Source organism: Jaculus jaculus, chromosome 5 (genome assembly GCF_020740685.1).
Source record: "Jaculus jaculus isolate mJacJac1 chromosome 5, mJacJac1.mat.Y.cur, whole genome shotgun sequence".
Classification (NCBI taxonomy): Eukaryota; Metazoa; Chordata; class Mammalia; order Rodentia; family Dipodidae; genus Jaculus; species Jaculus jaculus.
In genome coordinates this window covers 58,566,176-58,577,763 of record NC_059106.1, presented here as the reverse complement: position 1 = coordinate 58,577,763, position 11,588 = coordinate 58,566,176, and the positions used below count along the sequence as shown (strand labels likewise).

Here is an 11,588-nt window from a genome sequence, read left to right as displayed (position 1 = left end):
TCTTCTGCCAGCATCTTCCAGGCGTTCGCTTGAGGGAGGGGCTTCTTGGGGTCCGCAGACCTGGAAAAGTCCTGGCCGCGGGGGGTGTCAGTCCTCAGATTCTAATCAGCGTGCACAACTCGGGAGGCGTGCGCGCGTCCACGGCGAGGTTGGGTCCGTCCACTCCCCCCAGGGCTTAGAGGGTCAGGGCCCCGCAGAAGGAGGCAAACCCCACTCTGAAGTCCCACAGCCAGAGGAGAAGAGCAGGTGCCACCCTTAGGAATGTCTCTCCTAAGAAACCGATAGTGCCCGGGGCAGTCTCCCATCTGGGCTGGAGCCACAACCCTACCAGCCTCGGGAGTTCCTGTCCGGAGGCTAGAAGCCACATCCCTGCCCTCAGGGGCAATCAAGCCCGTTTCTAGAAACCAAAGTCCCATAACTTTTCCGTGGGACGCTGCCCTTCCTCATGGGGAAAGAGTGGGCGCAGCGGTCACACAGTCCTACCTGGGGACTCTGCGCCCAGGTGCTTGACAAGGGCTATTAGGCTTTTTTTTTTTTTTTTTTTTTTTGTCTCCGGCACTCCGGCTCCTCGGGGCTCCGCGAACCGGTGCTGGGGGCAGTGACGCCCTTTGCAGCCGGCCACCCTCCCCCTCCCCGCGGGCTTTTGCACACGACGCGCGGCGGGCCGCTTCGCACGGAGTGGCGGGGGCCGGGGATAAAGCCGGAGGGCGCAGCGGCGGGCGCCGAGACGCGGGAGCGCGGGGCACGCGGGGCCGGGGCGGGATCGAGAGCGGGCGGCGGCGGGCGGCGGGGATCCGGGGACCGGCGGCTGCGCCGAGCGGCCCGAGAGCAACTTCGAGGGCGCACCGGACGCGGCGGCGGCGGCGGGGCGCACGGCCCGCGTGGAGACCATGGAAAAGCAGCACTTGGTGGACATCGGGCCCGGAGCCCCGTAAGTCTGAACCCCGGGAAGGGTGGAGGTTCAAAGGCGGAAATTTGGGCGGCATCCCGAGCGCCTCCCCATTTTGCGGTCCTGGATGTAGTTAGTTTTGGCGGCAGGTTGGAACTGGGACCACGCCAGTGTGGGGCTGGGGGTGAGGCCAGGGAAAGAGGAAATGGACCGTGGCCTCCTGGCCCCGGGGATCACCTGTCTCTGCTACGGGTGGGGACGGAGAGAGGGACGCGGGCGGATGCTGGCAGCCCCGCCCCCACGCCGGCACTTTGACCCCGGGCCGCCCCGCGGTGGCGAGGCCCCGCGGCCCCAGGTGCGCACTGCTCCGGCCTTTCTCTGCGCTCCGCTGAGCAGCCTCTGCACCTTGGCCGGCGCCCAAGGTCTCCCCTCCAGGCCTTCCTTCGAAGGGACCGAGGGAGGAGGGAACTCTACGGAGCGAAGTCCCAAGAAGCATTCCTCCCAGGATCCACAGCCGGGGAGGGAGTTATATTGACTCCCGTATTTTTACCTGGACGCTTGGGATCAGCAAGGCCCCCACCGAGATGGGACAGGAGTCAGCAGACCCCCTAGCTCCCACCTCCCAGCTGAGTATTTCCACTCCTTTCCTCTCTGGTCAGGTCATTCTTCGGATCGCTGTGGCAGAATCAGGCTGGCTGGATCCCTCGCACGGAGGTACAGGTTGTGGAGCTAGCTGCCCAGAGCAACCATTACTGCCATGCCCAGAAGGATCCTGACAGTCAACTTGATCCCAAGAAGCAGCGGGCCCGGCGTCAGCTCTATGTGGCCTCTGCCATCTGTTTGGTGTTCATGATCGGGGAAATAGTTGGTAAGAACTTGTTTGCTAAATTAAATGAAAGTGGTACAAGGATAGTCTGAATGTTCCTGTAATGTTAATATTGAACATTCACTAACGTAAGCCTTCTCTGTACACATTACTTTGTTGCTGGAGATCACCGTGTGCATCACCGCGCAAGGAATTTTTTGTTTTGTTTTGTTTTGTTTTGTTTTACAAGGTAGGGTCTCGTTGTAGTCCAGGCAGACCTGGAACTCACTATGTAGTCTCAGGCTGGCCTCAACCTCAATGATCTACCTCTGCCTCCCAAGTGATAGGATTAAAGGCATATGACACCACACCTCGCTTGACCTAGAATAAACTGTCTCTGGCTGGCCTTGAACTCACAGCGATCCTCCTACCTGGCTGGGATTAAAGGCATGGGCCACTACACCGGGCTCTCCTTATTTTAGATGATGAAATTGAGGCATGTTCAGGTTGAGTCCTTGCCAAAGGTTACACACATAGTTCTTACAGGCCTGAAGGCTTGTAAGAACATTTACTGAGTCCCTACTTATTTGAATGTTTTTTTTTTTTCCTAAGGTAGGGCCCAGGCTGACCTGTAATTCACTATGTGGTCTCAGGCTGGCCTCGAACTCAGTGATCCTTTCCCACCTCAGCCTCCTGAGTGCTGGGATTAAAGGCCTGTGCCACCATGCCTGGCTAATGAAACCTTTTTTTGAGGCAGCCTAGGCTGACCCGGAACTCACTCTGTAACCCAGGTTAGTCTAGAACTCACAGTGATCCTCTTACTTCAGCCTCCCAGATGCTCAGATTATAAATGTGCGCTATCACACCAGGCTTTTTGTATTTGAAAGTTGTTTTTTGTATTAACCACCCCCTAAGTAGATTTTCTTTTTTTTCTTTCATTCTTTGTCTCTTTCCTTTTTTTTTTTTCCTTGGCTTTTCAAGGTAGGGTCTCACTCTGGTCCAGGCTGACCTGGAATTAACTATGTAGTCTCAGGATGGCCTCGAACTCCTGGTAATCCTCCTACCTCTGCCTCCCGAGTGCTGGGATTAAAGGCACTGTAATTATTAATTTAATTTAATTATTTAATTAAAGGCTCTTTCTTAGTTTTTTCAAGGCAAGGTCTCATTCTAGCTCAGGCTAGCCTGGATCTCATTCTGTAGTCCCAGGCTAGCCTCAAACTCATGGCAATCCTCCTACCTCTGCCTCCTGAGTGCTGGGATTAAAGGTGTGCACCACTACGCCTGGCTTTCTTTTCTTTTCTTCTTTCCATTCATCCAAGGTAGGGTTTTGCTCTAGCCCAGGTGAACCTGCAATTAACTGTGTAGTCTCAGAGTGACCTCGCACTCACAGCAATCCTCCTATCTCTGCCTCCTGAGTGCTGGGATTAAAGGCGTTCATTGCACCACCACACCTGGCTCCTTTTTGATACAGTCTCACTATATATCCCTGGCTGGAACTCACTGGGTAGACCAGATTGACCTTGAACTTGGTTATAATTCTCCTACCTGTGCCTCTAGGCACCATCATGCCTATTGTATGCAGTGCTAGAAACTGAATTCAGGGCTTTGTACTTGCTAGGCAAGCACTTTCCCAACTGAGCTACATCCTCAGTACCCATTTGCAGTGGAAGGCGAAGCTTAGGGTGGGAGCCACTGTTTCTGTGCACATGAGGGGCACGGAGATCTTAAACCTCATGTGTCTTCTTTCGGAACCTCTAGTTCTCCCTGTTTTAATAGTTGGTAATAGTTGGTAGGGTTAGCTTTTGGGGGTCCTTCACTCTCCTGGCTGTACCCTTGCAGGTGGGTACCTGGCACACAGCTTGGCCATCATGACTGATGCAGCCCATCTGCTCACCGACTTCGCCAGCATGCTCATCAGCCTCTTCTCCATCTGGGTGTCCTCCCGGCCAGCCACCAAGACCATGAACTTCGGCTGGCAGAGAGCTGGTGAGGAGACTGGGTGGGGTGGAAATGGGGTTGAGACAGAGGGTGGGTCAAACGGGGCTGTGTTTTGCTTTGGGGTCTTGAGGGCTAGCCTTGAACTACTCTGTGTTGTTGAAATTGGCCTTGAACTCCTGATCCTCCTGCCTCCACCTTCTGATGGCTGAGATTATAGGCATGCACCACCATGCCCATCTTATTGTTTTATTTTTCCCTGAAGTAGGGTTTCAATCTACCCTAAGCCGACCTGGAATTCATTTAAGTCCCTAGCTGTCCACAGTCTTCACAGCGATCCTCCTACCTCTGCCTCTTGAGTGCCGGGGCTAAAGTGGGCTCCACTATGCCCAGCTTTGTTTTTGTTTATTTGATAGGTCTTGTCATGTAGCCCAAGACGGCCTCTGACTCACTCTGCAGCCCAGGCTGGCTTTAAACTTGATGCCGTTCTCCTATCAGCTTCCTGATTGTTGAGAGTAAACACACAGTTAAGACAGGGGTTCTTAAAGGATCCCTGAGTGAGACCAAGAAGGTGGCTTGTGTGCTGGAGAGATGGCTTAGCAAAAGCCAAAGGACCCAGGTTCGATTCCCCAGGATCCATGTAAGCCAGGTACACAAGGTGGCGCATACATCTGAAGTTTGTTTGTGGTGGCTGAAGGCCCTGGCACTCCCATTCTCTGTTTCTCTATCTGCCTCTCTCCCAAATAAAAATTAAAATAGGACTGGAGAGATGGTTTAGTGGTTAAGGCACTTGTCAGCAAAGCCAAGGGACCCAGGTTTGATTCCCCAGTACCCACATAAAGCCAGAGGCTAGAGGCCCTGGCTTACCCACTCTCCCTCCCTGTATCTGCCTGGGAAGAGGATGTCAACCTTGGCCTTGGTCCTCTAGGGTCTCCCAGAGCAGCAGCCCCACTCTTTGGAAAGATCCTAGTCTACAGAGAAGCAAAGTCCACATACCTCAGAATGTAGTGGCTCATGAATTTCAGGAACAAATGATAGTGGCCTTAGCACTGCCCATAGGCCGTTAGGCTTTGGAAGCAAACACCTTTATCAGTGAACTATCTTCCTAACCCAAAGCTATATTATTATTATTTTTTTTTTAAGAGAGAGAGAATTGGGAGTGCCCAGGCCTCCAGCCAATCGAACTCCAGACACATGAGCCACCTTGTGTGTATGTGTGATCCTGCATCACCTTGTGTGTCTGGCTTGCATGGGATCTGGAGAGTCGAACATGGGTCCTTGGGCTTCTCAGGCAAGTGCCTTAACCTCTAAGCCGTCTCTCCAAAAGATTCTTTTTGTTTGTTGTTTGTTTTGTTTTATGAGGTAGAGTTTCACTCTAGTCCAGGCTGACCTGGAATTCACTATGTTATCTCAGGGTGGCCTCAAACTCATGGTGATCCTCTTATCTCTGCCTCCCAAGTGCTAGGGTTAAAGGTGTGCACTACCATACCCAGCTTTGATTATATTTTTACAATTAATTAATTATTTATGAGAGAGAGAGGCAGATATATATAGAGAGAGAATGGGTGCGCCAGAGCCTCTAGCCACTGCAAATGAACTCCAGACAAATGCGCCACCTTGTGCATCTAGCTTTAGTGGGTACTGGGGAATTGAACCTGGGTCCTTTGGCTTTGCAGGCAAACGCCTTAAGCACTAAGCCATCTCTCCATTTTCTGAAAGATTCTTTCTAGCTCTGACATTCTCAGATATGAATGGTAGAGTAAGGCACACCCTGCCAGCTCCCCACACCTTCCCCAAAGGGTCCCAGGACCCGACTGTGCGTGCAGTGGAGGAGGAGGAGGGCCCCATGTTCAGCTTGCTGCCGGGCTTCTTTCCCAGAGATCCTAGGAGCCCTGCTGTCTGTGCTGTCCATCTGGGTGGTGACCGGCGTGTTGGTGTACCTGGCTGTGCAACGCCTGATCTCTGGGGACTATGAGATCGAAGGGAGCACCATGCTGATCACGTCAGGCTGTGCTGTGGCTGTGAACATCTTGTGAGTGTGGGTCCCAGTCGCTGTGTGTAACCCCCTCCACCGTCCCCTCACCCGCAAACCCTTACCTGCTCTCAGTGGAAGTAGCGTGTGCCACAATGCAGCAGAGCCCATGGGGACAGAATGTCCCTCCTGGTTTGAGCTCTGGCACCTGGGACACCTCGGTCCTGCCTTAGGCCTCGGCTGAGGACGTGGGAGAGTTACGGATCTCTACTCCACTCTGAAGCCATCCCAGCAGTGGGGAAGGGGGTCTGCTGGGTGCAGTGGCAAAGCCCAAGTTAAGCTGATGTGGCTGAAACTGATCTCAGTGGAGGAAGGGAGGGGTAGAGCATGCATGGATGTCTCATTTGGCCCTCCTCTCCCTTGCTCACTGGCCTCAGTTTCCCCATCTGTGAAATGATGAGGTAAACCAGATGACTTCTTCTTTGTCTTGCTCTGAGATTTAATTTTAGAACATTAGAGCTGAGTCCTTTCCCCTGTGTTTGTGAATCAAGACCCCATGGGCTGTACTTCTTGCTTGGGCCAAAAGGTCACAGTGTGGGGAACTTGAGAATTTTGCCCATAGGGAGGCCAGCCTTAATGGGTGGCCCCTGCTTGGCCCATTTGAAGCCTCTACAGCTATCCATTCCAATGAGTGTCTCTGAGCTTTTGTCTCTGCTTCCATAGAATGGGGTTGACCCTTCATCAGTCTGGACATGGGCACAGTCACGGTCATGGGCCTAGCCACGGTGAAGTGCATAGCCAAGACGACAGCAACCAACAGCAGGAGAACCCCAATGTCCGAGCTGCCTTCATCCATGTGATTGGGGACCTTCTGCAGAGCGTGGGTGTCCTGGTGGCAGCCTTTATTTTATACTTCAAGGTCCGTACTGGGGACACCTGGGGCAGCACCTTGGACTCCTGTGTACAAGGCCTTTCCCTTCTCTGGACGGGAGCGTGGGGAGAGGGAATGCCACTAAGAATTGGCACCGAGGCTAAGCTTGGCATGCCCTTAATCCCAGTACTGTGGAGGCAGAGGTAAGACAATAGAAACACAGGAAAGATAGGACAGTTCTTACCCCTCCACAACTTGAGACACTAACATCAGGGTCAATGTAGGGAGTATGGGCTAAGATGAGGGAAAAGCCCACGAGATGAGCACCCCTGCAGAGGGGCTCAGGGGCTACCTGAGAAAGCAGTGCCAGTACTTTAGATAGATCAGTGGGTTTTGAAAAGAAAGGAAGGGCCTTTAATCCCAGCACGTAGACTGAGGTAAGAGAATCCGTGAGTTTGAGGCCTGTGAGTCCCAGGGCTAACCTGAGCTTCAGGGAGACCCTGCCTTAAAACAAACACCTCTCATCTTCCCTACCCTGGAGGGTAGGCAGTAGTGTTTCATGCAGCCCAGAAAGGCTCTGTTACTTGCTGGTGTCACACTTCTGGTAAATTGTGGAACTAGATTCAATCTCGACTGTTAAGGTTTCTTTAAGCTCCACCCACATCCCAGCCTGGGCCTCATTCTAAGCTGCAGTCTGTCATCTGCTCTTCTGGGTGGGGATAGAGAGAAACCTGGGAGGTAGGGCCAGGGTGAGGCCAGTGCCCACCCTGCAGAAAGAGCCCCCATCCCTGATGCTGTGCTGGTGGGAGGGAAGAGGGGAAGCAAGGTGGTGGCTGGGCAATAGCGAGTAAGCATTCTGTTTTCCTGTAGCCGGAGTACAAGTATGTGGACCCCATCTGTACCTTCCTTTTCTCCATCCTGGTCCTGGGGACCACCTTAACCATCTTGAGAGATGTGATTCTGGTGCTCATGGAAGGTAATGGGCTTTGGGGCTTTCTTTCTGCTCTTGGCTTTCAAACTTGAGTCAGATGAGGGTGCATGCGTGCATACGTGTCTGAGTGTGAGAGGGGAATCATAGTATAGTGGTGGGAACCAGAGTCTGGAGACCAGCAGAGGCTGAGGCTGGCCTTGAACTCCTGATCCTCCAGTCTTCACCTCCGAAGTGCTGGGCTTATAGGTGGGTACCACTGTGCCCCACTTAGTCAGTCATTTTGTTGGAATAAAAGCTCTGACCTATAGCCAAGTACTGCCAGCACCAGGCTAGGCCCCCAACTCTATTCTACACCCCCTCCCCCTGGGCTCTGGGTCTAGAGCTGGGTCTTGGGGTTAGCCTGTTCCAGGAAATGTCCCAGGAAGCCCCAAGGGTACCTCCTCCTCCGCTAGGGTGTGTCTTCCCTGACTGGTCACATGTCTTCTGGGCGGCCTTGGTAGCAGCTGGATTTCTAGTTCCACCTTACCCAGGCCCTCCCTCAGGCTCTAGGTGACCCCTTGCCATAGAGGCCAGCCTCAGGAGGGGACAGGTGGCCAGGGATGAGGCTTTCTTAATTATTGAGAGTTTTTTTTTTTCTAATTTTTTTTTTTTTTTTTGCACATGAGTGTGTGTAATTAGTGTAATGTATGGGCACCAGAGTCTTATTGCTGCAAATAAACACCTGCCCATCTTTATGTAGGTGGCTGGGGAGGCAGAGGTAGGAGGATCTTTGTGAGTTTGAGGCCAGCCTGGGACTACAGAGTAAGTTTCATGTCAGCTGGGAAAAACAGCAACAAAACTAGAGTAGGAAGATGTCTCAATGGTTAAAGGCTCTTGGTTAGCAAAGCCTATCGATTTCCCAGCCAGTCATAAAAAGTGGCTCAAGTGTCTGGCATTCCTGTGCAGTGACAAGAGGCCTTGCTCTGTGTGCCTCCTCGCTCTGACACACCCAACAATAAATAGATAACAAAATGTGAACATGATACAGGGCTACTGATGCTGGGCTCACACCTATAATCCCAGTACTTGGGAGACTGAGGCGGAAAGTGAGTTTGAGGCCAGCCTGGACTACATCATTTCAGGTTTGTCTGGACTCAAGTTAGACCCTGCCTCAAAAACAAACAAACAAAGCTGGGCATGGTGGCACATGCCTTTAATCCCAGCACTCGCGAGGCAGAGGTAGGAGGATCACCATGAGTTCGAGGTCAGCCTGGGCTAGAGTGAGATCCTACCTCAAAAAACCAAAAGCCGAACAAAGAGGCAAGAGACTCTTCATGGAGTTTCCATCCTAGAGGAGAAGCAAATACATTAGATCACTTCAGACATGGTGTGTGTGAAGAGAAAAAGCCCGTGGGGTGATAGGACAGAGTTGAGGGTCCAAGAGGGTTCATGAGAGGGGGCGTTTAGGGAGCAGTGTCCTTTAGCATTGTACCTGCTTCTTTCAGGGACGCCCAAGGGCGTGGATTTCACGTCAGTGCGCAACCTGCTACTGTCCGTGGACGGGGTGGTGGCCTTGCACAGTCTGCATATCTGGGCACTGACAGTGGACCAGCCTGTTCTGTCTGTACACATCGCTATTGGTAAGTGAAGGTGGAGGGAGAGGCAGCTGAAGGGTTAGGGAGTTGCTGAGCTCTGGCCCCGTGCTGAGCATCTTTTAAAATTTAATTAATTTACTTATTTGAAAGTGACGGACAGAGAGAAAGAAGCAGAGAGAGGGAGGGAGAGAGAGAGAGAGAAAGAGAATGGGCACGCCAGGGCCTCCAGCCACTGTAAACGAACTCCAGACACGTGCGCCCCCTAGTGCATCTGGCTTACGTGGGTCCTGGGGAATGGAGACTTGAACCAGGGTCCTTAGGCTTCACAAGCAAGAGCTTAACTGCTAAACCATCTCTCCAGCCCTTTTTTTTTTCAAATGCTCTTGTGAATCCCCACAGTCTATCTGGAAGACTTGGAGGCTTCAAGTCGGTTGTCCAGGCTCTCCAGAGAACTAGTGGAAGGCAGATTCAAGCCTCCAAGGCCTGGGGTTTTCATAGGCTAGCCTGGTACATGTGGGCTGCTGAGGTGTCTTCATGTCTGTGTTCATTAGTGTGCTCCTCTGCGGTGGGCATGAGCTAGCAGCTCTGGTGCAACCCCTGTGGGTGTCTCTCCCCAGCTCAGAATGCAGATGCCCAGGCTGTGCTGAAGGTGGCCAGCAGCCGCCTCCAGGGCAAGTTCCACTTCCACACCATGACCATCCAGGTGGAGAGCTACTCGGAGGACATGAAGGACTGCCAGGCATGCCAAGGGCCCTCAGACTGACAGCCTGGCCAGGCACCAACTGAGGCTTAGCCAAGACCTGCAGGTGGCTGGGCTGATTGTTCAATAGGCCCAGCCAGCACTCTGCCCATCCCCCCGTGTCTGAAGCCTGCTCCAGGTTCACAGGGGAGACTGGCCCACTCCCGCAGTGGGACTGCCCTTTGCTTCCCGTCTGCCCACAGCCAGCCCTAGGGGTGGGGACATGGGACAGATGTAAAACCCAGTGTGACCCCATTTCGCCTCTGAGTCAGTCCCTCACAGTGCTGTGTTCCGGCTGGTTCCTCAGCTAATGTCATCCTAACACCACAGCCAAAAAGGTACTGAACCATAGCATGGGACAATAAAGTGGACACTGACTTGGAGCCCATCTGTATTTCCCACTGATCCCTCCTGGCTTTGGCCTCATGAACCTGCAACAGCTCCGAACCGAGCCCGGGCGTCAGTCATTGTAACATGATTTCCAGAGCCCAGTGTGGTGGCGCTTGCCTTTAACGCCAGCCCTCGGGAGGCAGAGGTGAGACGACCCTGTGAGTTTGAGGCCAGTCTGGGACTACAGAGTGAGTTCCAGGTCAGCCTGGTCTAGAGTGAGACTATCTTGAAAAAGAAGTAACATGATTTACGCAGGCTGAGAAGTCTCAGGACCCCTGCACACATCCGAGGATCCCCCCTCCCCGCCCCCCGAGCTGTGGAGCCAGCAGCACCTGGAGCTTGTCTTGGTTACTTTGCCGTAGCCACGTGTGACTTTCCTAGAGAGGGAGGCTTTGTCCCGAGGAAGAACCTGGCTGTTTTCCATCTACTGCTTTTCCCAGCCCCCGGAAGCCTTGCCGCAGGTGTCAGGACAGATTTCAGTTGGGTCCTGCCCTCTACAGCTCCCGACCTGATACTGTCCCAAGAGATGGCAGGGCCAGGTTTGTTGCCTGGCTGGCTTAAACTTGGAAACTAGAGGCGGAGGACAAACCCAGGGCCCGAGAGGAGGGGACGCCCGGCTTCTTGGGGTCTGTGTGCAGAGGACTCACTTAGGGCTGGGAAGACTGAGCTGGAGCCTGCCAGGCACTGAGTGTCCGTTGTGTGGAACTGCCGCTTTGATCAGCATCCTGGACTCTGCCAGGGGGCTCTGCAGCCTACGGCTCTGTCATAGGCCGGCTTCTCAGGTGCCCCGTGCCCCACGTGTCTCACTCTGTCTCGGGTGGGAGGAGCTGGTCACTTGCTTTCTGTAAATAAATGGCAAACTTTTAAATTTTTGAAGAGTCTGATCTTTTGGGCTTTTTTTTTTTTTTTTTTTAATTTTGTCTTGCTTTGTTTTTGGTGTGTAGGAGGGAACGGGGCCATAGAGCCCTGGCTGGCCTTGAACTTGTTATGTAACCAGGGATGATCATGGACTCATGCTTGGGTCTTGAAATGCTGGGATTCCGTGCCTGGGCTTTTTGTTTTTATTTTGTAGGATGGAGGGTCTTAGTGTGTAGCTCAGACTGGCTTCCTCTTAACTTGCTATTGTGCCTGAACCTCCTCGATAGCTGGGAAAATGGGCCTCCCCGTGGCTCCTCTCCCCATCTGTAAAGAGACCTCATGGTACCTTTTCCAGCCCTACCCTAGGTTTGCCTGTGGCTTAGGTCAGGGTCGTTTAGTTCCTCAAGGTCTGTGAAATCATGAATGTGGACCTGAAGTGATGGTGCACTACCGTTACAGAGTAATCAATGCCCACCCCTCAAGCTGCCACAGAAACCTGGAATCAGAGTTGTTAAATCTCTCTCAGGAGATAGTCTTATGCTGTGTATGGTGTCTAACCCTAAAATCTCAGCACTCAGGAGGCTGAGGTAGAATGATTCCAGCCTGGGTTACAGAATGAGTTAT

At 52.9% G+C, this 11,588-nt stretch overlaps 1 protein-coding gene across 1 annotated transcript; it reads left to right on the top strand.

Moving 5' to 3' along the window:
• Window positions 1-855: 855 nt before the first annotated feature.
• Slc30a2 (solute carrier family 30 member 2) lies at window positions 856-10,978 on the top strand. The gene is made up of 8 exons (XM_012948602.2): window positions 856-931; window positions 1,549-1,757; window positions 3,534-3,680; window positions 5,508-5,661; window positions 6,325-6,520; window positions 7,343-7,448; window positions 8,888-9,022; window positions 9,595-10,978. The coding sequence occupies exons 1-8, from the start codon at window positions 891-893 to the stop codon at window positions 9,738-9,740; spliced, it is 1,134 nt and encodes a 377-aa protein (XP_012804056.1). The 5' UTR covers window positions 856-890; the 3' UTR covers window positions 9,741-10,978.
• Window positions 10,979-11,588: the final 610 nt, after the last annotated feature.